At 44.1% G+C, this 15,136-nt stretch overlaps 1 protein-coding gene and 2 long non-coding RNA genes across 5 annotated transcripts in view; 2 read left to right on the forward strand and 1 right to left on the reverse strand.

The window, feature by feature from the left end:
- LOC129049313 (uncharacterized) lies at nucleotides 1-3,695 on the forward strand. The gene is made up of 3 exons (XR_010135642.1): nucleotides 1-193; nucleotides 2,917-3,175; nucleotides 3,546-3,695. It is a non-coding gene; the product is annotated as an uncharacterized LOC129049313 (long non-coding RNA).
- On the reverse strand, nucleotides 1,806-14,596 carry LOC129049312 (uncharacterized). The gene is made up of 3 exons (XR_008512313.2): nucleotides 13,530-14,596; nucleotides 3,507-3,659; nucleotides 1,806-2,503 (listed from the first exon to the last, which is right to left on the reverse strand). It is a non-coding gene; the product is annotated as an uncharacterized LOC129049312 (long non-coding RNA).
- Nucleotides 14,165-15,136, forward strand: part of TMBIM6 (transmembrane BAX inhibitor motif containing 6) — a 23,105-nt gene continuing 22,133 nt past the window's right edge. The window contains 2 exon segments of one of the 3 annotated variants that reach the window (NM_001132659.1): nucleotides 14,182-14,219; nucleotides 14,564-14,722. Coding sequence is in view for 1 of the 3 variants with exons in the window: in XM_054526445.2 (XP_054382420.1) it covers nucleotides 14,744-14,890 (147 nt within the window). In the remaining 2 variants the exon portion in view is untranslated. 3 annotated transcript variants of the gene reach the window in all.

Consider the following 15,136-nt stretch of genomic DNA (forward strand, 5'->3'; position numbering starts at 1 on the left):
CACTGAATAGTATTTCATTGTCTGAGTGTACCACAGTTTATCCATTCACCTACTGAAGGACATCTTGGTTGCTTCCAAGTTTTGGTAATGATGAATAAAGCTGCTGGAAACATACATGTGCAGATGCTTATATGGACATCAGTTTTCAACTTCTTTGGATAAATACCAAGGAGCATGATTGCTGGATTGTACAGTAAGAGGATGTTTAATTTTCTTTTTTATGATAATTTTAACTTTTATTTTAGATTCAGAGGGTACATGTGCAGGTTTGTTACATGGGTATATTGCATGATGCCAAGGTTTGGGTTACAATTGATCCCATCACCCAGGTAGTGAGCATAGTACCTGTATTAGTCTGTTTTCACACTGCTGATAAAGACATATACAAGACTGGACAATTCATGAAAGAGGTTTAATGGACTTACAGTTCCACGTGGCTGGGGAAGCCTCACAATCATGGCGGAAGGTAAGGAGGAACAAGTCACATCTTACATGGATGGCAGCAGGCAAAGAGAGCTTGTGCCCAGAAACTCCCCCTTATAATACCATCAGATCTGATGAGACTTATTCACTATCAGGAGAACAGCACAGGAAAGACCTGCCCCCATGACTCAACTACCTCCCACCAGGTTCCTTCCACATGGGAATTGTGGGAATTACAATTCAAGATGAGATTCGGGTGGGACCATATCAGTACCCCAATAGTTTTTCAACCCTTGCCCCTTCCCTCCCACCAACCATATCAGTACCCAATAGTTTTCAACCCTTGCCCCTTCCCTCCCACCCCCTCTAGTAGTCCCCAGTGTCTATTGTTGCCATCTTTATGTCCATGAGTACCCAATATTTAGCTCACACTTATGAGAATATGCAGTATTGGTTTTCTGTTCCTGTGTTAGTTCGCTTAGGATAATGGCCTCCGCTTGCATCTGTGTTGCTGCAAAGGACATGATTTTGTTCTTTTTTATGGCTGTGGTATATTTAGTTTTCTAAGAAATTACGGAACTCTCTTCCAAAGTGGCTGTACGATTTTGCATTCCCACCAGCAATGGATGAGAGTTTCCATTGCTCCACATCTTTACCAGCATTTGGTGTTGTGAATGTTCTGAATTTTGGCCATTCTAAGAGGTGCACAGTAGTATTTAATTGTCCTTTTAATTAGTATATCCCTGATGAGATATAATGTGGAATACCTTTTTCATAAATTAATTTTTTTTTTTGAGACGGTGTCTCGCTCTTTTGCCAGGCTGGAGTGCAGTGGTGCAATCTCGGCTCCACTGCAACCTCCGCCTGTAGTCGCCTTTTGTTTGTTTGTTTTGTTTTGTTTTTGAGATGGAGTCTCACTCTGTTGCCAGGCTGGAGTACAGTGGCACCATCTCGGCTCATTGCAACCTCCAACTCCCTGGTTCAAGCGATTCTCCTGCCTCAGCCTCCTGAGTAGCTGGGATTACAGGTATGCTCCACCATGCCCAGCTAATTTTTGTATTTTTAGTAGAGATGGGGTTTTGCCGTGTTGGCCAGGATGGTCTCGATCTCCTGACCTCATGATCCATCCATCTCGGGCTCCCAAAGTGCTGGGATTACAAGTGTGAGCCACTGTGCCTGGCCAAAAAAAAATGTTTTAAAGTGCAAGGCATGGTGGTACATACCTGTGGTTCCAGCTACTCGGGAGGCTGTGGCAGGAGGATTGCTAGAGCCCAGGAGTTCAAGCCTGCAGTGAGCCATGTTTGCACCACTGCACTCCAGCCTGGGTGACAGAGCGAGACCCTATCTCAATTTAAAAAAAAAAAAAAAATTGGGCCGGTAATTTATAATAATTAAAAACTAAATGGTAATTTTTTTTTTCTGAGACAGACTTTCACTCTGTCACCCAGGCTGGGGTACAGTGGCACAGACTTTCACTCTGTCACCCAGGCTGGGGTACAGTGGCACAATCTTGGTTCATTGCAATCTCCACCTACTGGGTTCAAGAGATTCTTGTGCCTCAGCCATCTGAGTAACTGGGATTACAGGTGTGTGCCACCATGCCCAGCTAATTTTTGTATTTTTAGTAGAGATGGGGTTTCACCACATTGCCCAGGCTGGTCTCAAACTGCTGGCCCCAAGTGATCCACTCGCCTTGGCCTCCCGAAGTGCTGGGATTACAGGTGTGAGCCAATACACCTGGCCTAAAATGGTAAATTTTATGATATGTGAATTATGTCTCAATTTTTAAATGTATTACAAAGTTTATGAGACTATGTGAAGTATAATGACATATAGCAAAATGATATATCAATGAAGACTTAGAATAATGGGTAGAAAAGAGATATCAGCTTATTGTCCATATCAGAGCATGTGATGATTCTTCACAGTGTGCAGGTACCACCTTTTCTTGTTCAGGTCCAAAAATCATGTTCTTCATGTTCTTTATTGTCCAATGTGCCATTCCTGGCTAATTTCATATCTCCCACCAAGAGAAAAAGGTAGTAACTCTTGTTACTATAATTCCATAGGTCTTTGGAACCTGTTTGTAGTGAAACAATATGGACATTTTTGTTTCTGGAGTTCCTTAATACTCTTGGTTACAACATTACTCATGATACATTATTCATGATGTTGTCTATGACTCTCTCAAAAATTATTACAGTATTTTCTTTTTAAAATTTTAATTTTATTTTGTTTTATTTTATTACTATATTTTCTTGATTATGATCACAAATGCAAGTCTTACCCAGAGAATCCCCAAAAATGTGAACAATAATTTGTTTTATGGTCATGTTAAATTCTCACTCAGAATTTTATGTAATAAACATAGAGCATCACTTCTTCTAACCCTATCTTCTTTTGCACACTTTAAACCATAATTACAACATTCCTAGACTATCAGTTCTTTGAATGTTGACCACATGCCTATCTTTTGGACACCATCACCAACAGGGAAGATGTGTGAAGGGCCCACGGGTGCAGCAAGAGGAGTGATCCCATTCCTGCATGCCTCATTTGGCATGACTTAAGACAAACATGGAGGGAGCATTGCATCACCACATCAGTCAGAAGCAAAAGAGGACATCAGTTGGAAAGGGCCCTTTGGCACTGTGTAGCAACAATCCCAAAATCATTCATCTTGGAGGAGAAAGGTTGGATTACCCAGGGAGGACGGCCTGACACCTGTCATGGAATCTTCTGCCGGGATAGGGTAACTACCCTGGGTGCAAGTGATGGGGCAGAAAGGAGATGACATGCAGTCATACACAGAATAAAAGATGTCTGCTACCACCCTGTAGTCCTCAGGTGCTGTGGACCACCAGCAGTTCCACAGTCAGAACACTGACAAAGGAGGGCCAGCACAAGGTCCCCAACACATGGCTCATGACCAAGGGTTGGTAGAGGACTGTCGATAGCCCAGAGACCTGAACTTATCTTGTGTTTGACCCCAAATAAGCATGTCAACACTATTCTGGAGACCCAATTTCACACTATTTTATGAAAGAACTGTGCTAGCTAGCAAGAGTGACTGACTGACTTACCTGCAAGGTGCTCTCAAATTCTTGTTTTCTTTTTTGTAGAGATGGCATCTCGCTTTATTACCCAGGCTGGTCTTGAACTCCTGGCTTTGAAGGATCCTCCCACCTCGGCCTCCCAAAGTGCTAGGATTACAGGCATAAGCCACCATGCCTGGCCTCAAAGATAACATAATAAATGATTATTGTTTTAAGCCGCTGAGTTTTGTAGTGTTCTGTTACAAAACAGTAGATAAATAATACATATGACTAAAAACCTAGGTGTCATCCTTGACTCCTCATTCTCTTACATCCCACATCCAATCTGCCAGCAAATTATATTGGTTTTACCTTCAAAATAGGTCCAGAATCTACTTCCCACCACCTCCACCACTACCACTTTGGTGTGAACCCTCTAACTGTACTGCTTTTACCCTTGAATCTCCACAATTTATTTTCAAACAGCAGCCAGTGTTACTGTAAAAAGGTAAGTCATATTATGTTAGCCCCCTGCTAAAAACCCTGCAATGGTTACCTATTTTCCTCAGAACAAAAAAGCCAAAGTCCTAAGACTTTCAAGCCCCTACATGATCTTCCCCCACTACACTACCTCTCTGACTGCATCTCCTGTACTTCTGCCCTAATTTATACCACTGCAGTGGCACTGGCCTTCTTACTGTTCTTCACCTGTGCCAGGCATGTTTCTACTTAAGGCTTTTGCCCTTACTGTTCCTCTGCCTGAAATAGTCTTTCCTTGGATCCTGTGTTGTGCAATCCCTCCCGCATCTCCTCCAAGTTATTGCTTAAGTCTCACTTCCCAATGAAGCCTACCACCTCTGTAATTTCTACATGTCCATCTCTCTGAACTTCTTCTTTTTTTTTTTTTTTTTTTTTTTTTTGAGACAGAGTCTCACTCTGTCACCCAGGCTGGCGAGATCTCGGCTCACTGCAACTTCTGCCTCCTGGAATCAAGTGATGCTTGTGCCTCAGCCTCTGGAGTAGCTGAGATTACAGGTGCATGCCACCATGCCTGGCTAATTTTTGTATTTTTCGTAGAGATGGGGTTTCACCATGTTGCCCAGGCTGGGCTTGAACTCCTGACCTCAGGTGATCCACCCACCTCAGCCTCTATCTCTCTGAACTTCCGATACCAATTATCTTATTCTATTTTACAGCACTTATACTCAAACAATACTATACAATTTACTTATTATGCTTATTATTTAGTTTTTCTCCCTCTGCTAGAATTTAAGCTCTATGAGGGCAGTGATTTTTGTATTTTGTTCACTGATATACCCACACATGCCTAAAGCAGGCATGTCATAGGTGCTCAATAAATGAATAATCTGTGTCACTCAAAACTGTGCAGGCAGAACTCAGCAAGCTCTTGTCCTAGGCACATAATTTAAGCCTGACAAAAGGTCAATTGAACCTTAAGTATGGCATGAAAACAGAGCTGCAGCACCTGAAAGGGCCACACTGGTACAAAGGTAAAAATCTTGGGGACAGGCATGGTGGCTCACACCTGTAATCCCAGCACTTTGGGAGGCCATGGCAGGTGGATCACCTGAGGTCAGGAGTTCGAGACTAGCCTGGCCAACATGGTGAAACCTTGTCTCTACTGAAGATACAGAAAATTAGCCGGGTGTGGTAGCGTGCACCTGTAATCCCAGCTACTTGGGAGGCTGAGGCAGGAGAATCGCTTGAACCTGGGAGGTGGAGGTTGCAGTGATCATGCCATTGCACTCCAGCTTGGGTGACAGACTCTGTCTCAAAAAAAAAAAAAAAAAAAGAATGGATATATGATCAGGCCAGGCAGGTGGCTCATACCTGTAATCCCAGCACTTTGGGAGGCCGAGGTGGGTGGATCACTGGAGCCCAGGAGTTCAAGACCAGCCTGGGCTACTTGGTGAAACCCTGTCTCTACCAAAAAAAATAAAAAATAAAAATAAAAAAAAATTAGCCAGGCGTGGTGATGTGCGTCTGTAGTCCCAGCTACTAAGGAGGCTATAGTGGGAGAATCACTTGAACCCAGGAGGTGGAGGTTGCAGTCAGCCAAGATCGTGCCACTGCACTCCAGCCTGGGCGACAGAACGAGACCCTGTCTCAGAAAAAAGAAAAAAAAAAGAGTGGATATATGCTCTGTGGAGCCTGAAACATATACAATTGTGGGGCTCTAAAATTATGTAATAAATTCAATATTTATTTAGAGTAAATAAACATGTAATAAAGAATTAAATGATGTCATAAAGCCAATATTTAAAATGAGAAGAATCATTGTAGGTTTTGAAATACTGACAAAAACCACAGACATCACAAAGTCCAGAAAAATAATATTAATAACTGCCTAGCAACCACTATAAGTCTTCACCCGTCTTGCATTTTTTAGTTGCATACTCTTTGCAACTAAATGACCATTTTATACCATTTTATAGAGATGTAAAAAAGATAAATTAGTCAAAAATAGATTTTAAATAATTGATAGTCTCTAAACTTTGTATTATCAGCTTTCCAACTCCTTGCTATAATGTCTTGCACGGGTGGTGCTTCTCGCTGAGGAAAAGCCCTGGGGAGAATTCCAGCCCTTTGATCTCCCTTGGCTTGGTCTCCAAAGGGGCTTCTAAGACAGCTCCATCTGGTGGTCACTGCCCTCCTCCCCTAGCCCACCCACCCTAGTCCACCCTTAACTGACACTTGGTGTGAGAGAGTGACCTCCATGCTGAGATCTAAGGGTCCGATGAAGGGCTGGTAATACTTTTTTTTTCCATTCTGGTAGAATGAGGTTCAGAGTAAATATTAGGTTGTACGAATAAGGGAGGAGACCACCCCTCATATTGTCTTATGCCCAATTTTTGCCTCCAAAGAAAGAAGAAGTAAAAACTAAAAGGCAGAAATGAAATCCACAAACAGACAGTCCGGCGCCACACTCTGGGCCTGGTAGTTAAAGATCAACCCCTGACCTAATCGGTTATGTTTTCTTTCTTTTTTTTTTTTTTTTGAGATGGAGTCTCGCTGTGTTGTCCAGGCTGGAGTGCAGTGGCCGGATCTCAGCTCACTGCAACCTCCGCCTCCCGGGTTCATGCTGTTCTCCTGCCTCAGCCTCCTGAGTAGCTGAGACTACAGGTGCCCACCACCACGCCCAGCTAATTTTTTGTATTTTTAGTACAGATGGGGTTTCACCATGTTAGCCAGGATGGTCTCAATCTCCTGACCTCGTGATCTGCCCGCCTCGGCCCCCCAAAGTGCTGGGATTACAGGTGTGAGTCACGGCGCCTGGCCGGTTATGTTTTCTGTAGATTACAGACATTGTATAGAAAAGCACTGTGAAAATCCCTGTCCTGTTCTGTTCCGATCTAATTACTGATGCATGCAGACCCCAGTTACGTACCCACTGCTTGCTCAATCGATCACAGCCCTCTCAAGTGGACCCCCTTACAGTTGTGAGCCCTTAAAAGGGAAACGAATTGCTCACTAGGGGAGCTCAGCTCTTGAGACAGGAGTCTTGCCGATGCTCCTGGCCTAATAAACCGCTTCCTTCTTTAACTCGGTGTCTGAGGGGTTTTGTCTGCAGCTTGTCCTGCTACATTTCTTGGTTCCCTGACCGGGAAGTGAGGTGATTGGCGGATGGTCGAGACAGCTCCTTAGGCAGCTTAAGCCTGCCCTGTGGAACATCCCTGTAGGGGACTTCAACCAGCCCAAGTGACGCAGATCCTGAGAGCGCTCCTGGGTAGGCATTTGCCTGGGTGGGATGCCTCGCCAGAGCAGTGTGTGGCAGGCCCCCATGGAGGATCAATGCAGTGGCTGAACACCGGGAAGGAACAGGTACTTAGAGTCCGGACATCTGAAACTTGGTAAGACTAGTCTTTGGAACTTGCCTACTCCATTTGAGTGGAAGCGTGGCCTGATCACCCACGGCATGCTTTTATTGGCACTTTGGTTTGGTTTTGGTTTTGGTTTTGACTTGGTTTGAATTGCTTGACAAGACCAGTCTTAGGAACTTTCCCACTCCATTTGAGTGGAAGCGTGTCCTGATCACCCACGACATGCGTTTATCGGCACTTTGGTTTTGGTTTCGGTTTTGACTTGGTTTGAATTGCTTGACAGGACTGGTCTTGGGAACTTGCCTACTCCATTTGGGTGGAAACGTGGCCTGATCACCCACAGTGTGCCTGTACTGGCACTTTGGTTTGTTTTTGACTTGATTTGGATTGCTTGATACTTTGGTTTTGGTTTTGACCTGGCTTGGATTTCTTGATACTCTGATTTTGGTTTTGATTTTCATTTGGTGTAAACTGCAAAAGTGTGTGTGTGCCCTTTTTACGTGTTCTTTGTTTTGTGGTGTGTGTGTGGTGTGAGCATCGTGTTTTGTCTCAAAGAAGCATGGGTGAGGCACAAAGTAAGCCCACCCCACTAGGAACTATGTTGAAAATTTTCAAGAAAGGATTTAAGGGAGACTATGGAGTACTATGACACCAGGAAAACTTAAAACTGTGTGTAAGATAGACTGGCCAGCATTAGAGGTGGGTTGGCCATCAGAAGGAAGGTATGGCACAGGTCCCTCGTTTCAAAGGTATGGCACAAGGTAACCTGTAAGCCAAAGCACCCAGACCAGTTCCCATATATAGACACTTGGTTACAGCTGGTTTTAGATCCCCTGGCAGTGATTGAGAGAACAGCAGCATAAGTGGCTGGCAGAGGCAAGGAAAGACCAGCAGAGAGAGAGAGAGAGGCAGAGAGAGAGAAAGAGACAGAGGCAAAAGGAAAGTCAAAGAGAAAAAGAGACAGAAAATCAAAGAAAGAGAGATATACAAGTAGTTAAAAAAAAAAAAGTGTACCCTATTCCTTTAAAAGCCAAGGTAAATTTAAAACCTATAATTGATAATTGAAGGTATTCTCCGTAACCTTATAACAGTCCAATACCACTTTGTTGTCAGTGTAAACAAGGGCGTATCCTGAAAGCACTGAGGCCTTCCTATCAAAAATCCTTAACCCAGTAACCCGCGGATGGCCCAAATGCGTTCAATCTGTAGCGGCAACTGCTTTGCTAACAGAAAAAAGTAAAAAAAATAACTTTTACAGGAAACCTCATTGTGAGCACACCTCACCAGTTCAGAAGTATCCTAAGGAAAAAAGGGAGGTGGGCGGAATTTATGTAAAAAGAGTATTGTATTTGTCCTGAATTAAATTAACTGGTTGTTTAAAGAAAGAAATATTTGTAATAAGTCAGAAAGTTGAAGCATGTCGAAGAATTGTCTGCATAAGTCATGAAAGAGAAAAATGTTATTAAAAAAAGAATTTATGCAAGAGATGTTGTATAATTTAAAAGTAACTAGGCCTCCTGAATGTAAAAAAAAAAAAAAAAAAAACAGTTTATGTGCAAGGTGTATAAGGAAAGTAAAATATACCTGTGGTAAAAGAATTATAAGGAGGCATAAGGATATAAATTTTTACCTACATTAAAAGGCTAAAAATATGTATATTTTGTTTTAAAGGTTTAATCAAGTTTTAAAGTGTTAATTGGAAAGAAAATTCTGTGTGTAAACATTGGCTAAAGTTAAAGCGATATCATCCAGTTTTTCTGTAAACTGGACATTAAAATAGAACCATAGCAGGTTTTTCTTAAAGCACCAACCTGCTCTTTAGCAAAAATTATAAAAAGTTAAAAAGAGTCTATAAAATCTTACCTTGTGGTCTAACATTAAAAATTGCATAAATATGTCTACAAGGTTTTGTTAAAATTAGGTTTAACATTAATAACACACTAATATAAAAGTAAAATTTAGCTTATCTGGTGTAAAAATCATACAAAAAGCATTGTTAAATGTAAAATGGTATTTGGCTTTCTTTGGTTTAAAAACTAATAAAAATAGGTGCTAAAGAAAATTTCTCAGTAAAAAGGCACTAAGGACTAAGTCCACTGCCAAGGTCCCCACATTTAAAACAAAAGGTCAATTTCTTAAAAATTATATACTTGGTTTATCTTCCACTTTCCTTTCCCTCAAAAACTAAAAGTCTTTTAGCACATGTACCACCCCTAGAATTTCCGGTAGACCAGCACCAGCCTGAAGATCATGTTCTCATCAAAGGGTGGAAAGAAGAAAAACTCGAGTCAGCCTGGGAAGGACCCTACCTTGTGCTGCTAACCACCGAGACTGCTGTTTGTACAGTGGAAAGGGGATGGACTCACCACACCCAAGTCAAGAGAGCGCCACCCCCTCCAGAGTCGTGGGCCATAGTCCCAGGGGAAAACCTTACCAAGCTAAAGCTAAGAAAAATTTAACTCTTTCACCTATTCTATTGCTCTTTCTTCTTTCCTCGCTCTATTGCTAACCATCTAGTTATTAACATAACCAAGTCAATTTTGCCTCAAACTATTGCATTTAATGCTTGCCTTGTTATACCCTGTGGGGACTTGCCAAGTCAAAGACAGCTCTTTACTTCAGAAAAGTACTTCTGTCCCTTCTGACTCTCCTCAGACTGGGTGTTAGTAAATTAGGACCATTTAATCCAGGGAAATTTCGATAAAGATTCCAGTGTCAACCAGGAGTCTTGTCCCCCATTGTAGAGCTTTTATGCCGTAGTTGGTCCAACATTCTGTGGACCACTAAAGAGCAAGGATGGACTGCCCTAACTGGTTATTGTAATTTCCTAAAATCATACATTCGTTTTACTAGAGGATCATAGAAGTTAAAGACTTAAAACAAACTTTAGCAATTAAGACAGGATACCAAGATGCAAATGCCTGGTTAAAATGAATCAAATATTCCATCTGCACATTAAACAAAAGCAATTGTTATGCATGTGCACATGGCAGGCCAGAGGGCCAGATTGTCCCCCTTCCACTAAGGTGGTCCTCCAGTCGACCAGGCGTAGGCTGCAATGGTAGCTCTTTTCCAGGATTCTACAGCCTGGAGTAATAAGTCACACCAAGCTCTCTCTGCTATATCCCAAAGTCCGGCACCCTGTGGGTCAGCCCCCAAGAGCCATCCAGCTTCCATCTCTCAACACTAAGTTCACTTCATGTCTCCCTGGAATTCCTTGGAGACCTGAAAGGATGCAATGAGCTTAAGAATTTTCAAGAGCTTATCCATCAGTCAGCCCTTGTTCATCCCCAAGTGGATGTGTGGTGGTATTGTGGTGGATCTTTACTGAGCACTCTGCCGAATAACTGGAGTGGCACTTGTGCTTTGGTCCATTTGGCTATCCCTTTCACCCTGGCATTTCATCAACCAGAGGGAGAAAAAAATAAGACATCGTAAAGCGAGAGAAGCCCCCTATTGGTCTTCCGACTCTCATGTCCATTTAGACACAATTGGAGTCCCACGGGGAATACCAGATCAATTTAAAGCTTGAAATCAAATAGTGGCAGGATTTGAGTCAATATTTTGGTAGGTGATGGTTAATAAAAATGTAGATTGGATAAACTCTATCTATTATAACCAACAGCAACAAGCTTTTTATGAGTTAAAACTCATGTTGGCCACAGCTCTGGGGCTACCTGATCTGACAAAACCCTTTACACTCTATGTGTCAGAAAAAGAAAAAATGGCAGTTGGAGTTTTAACCCAGACTGGGGGGCCATGGCCAAGGCCAGTGGCCTATCTCTCAAAACAACTGGACGGGGTTTCCAAAGGCTGGCCCCCATGTCTAAGGGCCCTGGCAGCAATGGCCCTGTTAGCACAAGAAGCAGATAAACTAACCCTTAGGCAAAACCTGAATATAAAGGCCCCCCATGCTGTGGTAACTTTGATGAATACCAGAGGACATCATTGGCCAACAAATGCTAGATTAACCAAGTACCAAAGCTTGCTATGTGAAAATCCCTGCATAACCATTGAAGTTTACAACACCCTAAACTTCACCACCTTGCTCGCAGTATCAGAGAGCCCAGTTGAACATAACTGTGTAGAGGTATTGGACTCAGTTTATTCTAGTGGGCCAAACCTCCAAGACCATCCTTGAACATCAGTAGACTGTGAGCTGTACATGGAAAGGAGCAGCTTCACCAACCCCTGCAAAGTGACTCTGAAAAAGATGACAAGCCCTGCTCCAGTCACATCCGGAAGCTGACTAGTCCACACGCGGCCGAAGCATGAGAAAACTCATCACGGGACTCATTTTCCTTAAAATTTGGACTTGTGCAGTAAGGACTTCAACTGACCTTCCTCAGACTGAGGACTGTTCCCAGTGTATACAGCAAGTCACTGAGGTAGGACAAAAAGTTGCTACTGTCCTATTATTTTATGGTTATTATAAGTGTACTGGGACTCTAAAAAGAACTTGTTTGTATAATGCTATTCTATACAAGGTATGTAGCCCAGGAAATGACCAACCTGGTGTGTGTTATGACCCATCTGAGCCTCCCATGACCACAGTTTTTAAAATAAGATTAAGCACTGAGGACTGGTGGGGACTCATAAATGATAGGAGTAAAGTGTTAGCCAAAACAAAAGAAAAAGGGGTGCGCGAACAAGTCACCTTGAAGTTTGATGCCTGTGCTATCATTAATAGCAATAAGTTAGGAAGGGGATGTGGCTCTTTTAGTTGGGAAAAAGGCTATATGATGGAAAATAAGTACATTTGTCATGAATTAGGACTGTGTGAAAATGAATGTGGATACAGGTCTTGTGTCATTTAAGCCACTTGGATAAAAAATGAAAAGGATCCAGTCCACCTTCAGAAACGAAAAAATGGCTCTTCCTGTACTAAGGGACAATGTAACCCCTTAGAGCTAGTAATAACCAATCCCCTTGATCCTCACTGGAAAAAAAAGGGAAGCGTGTGACCTTAGGAATCAACAGGGCCGGACTGGATCCTCGAGTAAATATCTTAGTTCGAGGAGAAGTCTGTGGAAAATTTAACCTTACCAATTGCTGCCTGCACATAGATGATCAGAGGCAAGTAGTCGAAGACATAGTTAAAGACATGATGAAACTGGCACATGTGCCTGTACAAGTGTGACATGGATTTGACCCTGAAGCTATGTTTAAAAATGGTTCCCAGCGGTAGGAGGATTTAAAACTCTTATAATAAAAATTATAGTAGTAACAGGAACCTGCTTACTGATCCCTTATTTACTACCTGTACTCATTCAAATGGTAAAAGGTTTCATCACTACTATAGTTCACCAGAATGCTTCAGCACAAGTGTACTACATAAATCACTATCGATCTGTCATGCAGGAAGATATAGGTAGTGAAGATGAAGGTGAGAACTCCCACTAATAAAATGAGTGAGAGTCTCACAGCGGGGGAATAAGGGAGGAGACTACCCCTCATATTGTCTTATGCCCAATTTCTGCCTCCAAAGAGAGAAGAAGTAAAAACTAAAAGGCAGAAATGAAGTCCACAGGCAGACAGCCCGGCACCACACCCTGGGCCTCATAGGTAAAGATGGACCCCTGACCTAATTGGTTATGTTACCTATAGATTACAGACATTTTATAGAAAAGCACTGTGAAAATCCCTGTCCTGTTCTGATCTAATTACCGGTGCATGCTTGCTCAATCAGTCACTACACTCTCAAGCGGATCCCCTTAGAGTTGTGAGGCCTTAAAAGGGACAGGAATTGCTCACTTAGGGAGCTCAGCTCTTGAGACAGGAGTCTTGCAGATGCTCCCGGCCGAATAAACCACTTCCTTCTTTAACTCGGTGTCAGAGGGGTTTTGTCTGGGGCTTGTCCTGCTACACTATAGCAAAAATTAGGTTGTATTATAGAAAATTAACTCTTTTTTTTTTTTTGAGACGGGGTCTTGCTCTGTCTCCCAGGCTGGAGTGCAGTGGCACCATCTCGGCTCACTGCAACCTTCACTTCCAGGGTTCAAGCAATTCTCCTACCTCAGCCTCCTGAGTAGTTGGGATTACAGGCACGCACCACCATGCCCGGCTAATTTTTTAAATTTTTAATAGAGACGGGGTTTTACCATGTTGGCCAGGCTGGTCTCAAACTCCTGGCCTCAAGTGATCTGCCCACCTCAGCCTCCCAAAGTGCTGCGATTACAGGCGTAAGCCATCACGCCCGGCCGAAAAATAACTTCTATTAATTGCATACCTGGGTTTGCGTACTGAGAATCATACCCTGGATATTTGTATTCTTTACTGAAAAGAACTGTTCTATCTTTCCAGAAAGTGGTTTCCTAAATTCTGGCTTTCCTCCTGGAATCCTGCTATTTCCTTCTCGCATACTCTAGAGAAATCGAAGTGCTTTCAAAGGTGCTCTGAAGCTTACGCTCCACTAGTTTCACAGTAAATCGCCCCCTGTGAGGGCGCTTTTTTTTTTTTTTTAAATGTGTTTTCTGAATCGCCTTTCCCCTTTAACACTGCATGAGAAGACTAAACCCAGAATCCCGAGTCTGCAGCGCTACCCCTTCACAAGCCGTGGGGCTGTCCCGGGCGGGGCCTGCCCATTTTCACTTTCTCCACTAGAGGCAGCAGCGCACCGTGACCCTGGCTTACTACGGTAAGAAGGCGGAGACCTTTTGCTTCGACGGCGGTTGGTGGCCAGAGTCTTGATGGACAAGCTCAGGCCTCTGAGCTAAGCAGCCGTTGTTTATGCACGTACAGCCAATGGAAAGGCAGAAGTGCGGCCAACGGCCAATGAGGGCTGGTCTTAAGCGGACCACAGGGCGGGGTTTCCCTCGAGAGGCGGACGCCGGGTAAAGGATCGGGAGCGGAAGTGGGCGAGTCAGAGCACATCCGGTGTTAGAAGAGCTGGTAGGCCTTGGAGAGGCGGGTTAGGAAGGTACGTCTGAAGCTAGTACTGGGCGAACTGGGAGTGAGAAATGGAAAGGGAGTTAACAGTTACTGTCTGAGCAAGAGTGGCAGTAGCTTCCTTCAGCGGACAGATGGCACCCTGCAGGAACGAGGCCCTGCTCGGAGACCAGACTCGAGAAAACTGGGTGGGGAGGGAAGCTAGAGAACTAGTGCTGCGCATGCGCAACAGTGCTGAAGCGGGGGTGGGGCGGAGGCGAGTCTGCGGGGTTTTGGGGGGCGTCGAGGCCTCTATTCTGCCCCAGAGCGCTGGCGAAGGCCTCTTCTCAGCCCGCCTTTTCCTTTCTCCCGCTCCTTCTCCTCCACTAAGTGTAGACGCAGGGCCCCTTGGCCTAGCTTCGATCGTTCGAATTCAGAGCACGTCCTTCCGAGGTGAAGGAACGCGAAACTCCACCCATCCGATTGCTGTTCGGCTACGGGCGGGTCCTCTGGTCGGGCTGACCCTGGGTGAGCGGCCCGGAGCCAAGACTCGAGGTAGGGCTTGGCGGGCGGGTGATGTCACACTCCTCTGTGACACGCGAGGCTCCTCAGTTACTTCTTAGCCAATGGCAGAGGCGGAAAGTGAGAGGAGTCTGGGGCTGGGGCTGCCTTCCAGGCCCACGGGGCGGCCCCGCTGTGTTCGGATTGGTTACCTTTGGGCAGGTGAGGTGGCTTTGCTTTGCTTGGTCTTGAGCTTTTGTGGGCGTCTTTCTAAGTCTGCTCAGCAAGGGCGTCGTTGGGCAGTTTTTATCTTGGGCCTACTTGCTGGACCTGTGGTAACAAGTAGGCTTTGGTATCTTTGTATATTTACTGAGTGTAGAACGACCCGGTGCCAGCCCGGGCTGCTTGGGGTCATCAGCCTTTCATTGACCACCCCCACAACAAAAATCACTGTGAACTTGAGACTGT

Source organism: Pongo abelii, chromosome 10, assembly GCF_028885655.2.
Source record: "Pongo abelii isolate AG06213 chromosome 10, NHGRI_mPonAbe1-v2.0_pri, whole genome shotgun sequence".
Lineage (NCBI taxonomy): Eukaryota > Metazoa > Chordata > Mammalia > Primates > Hominidae > Pongo > Pongo abelii.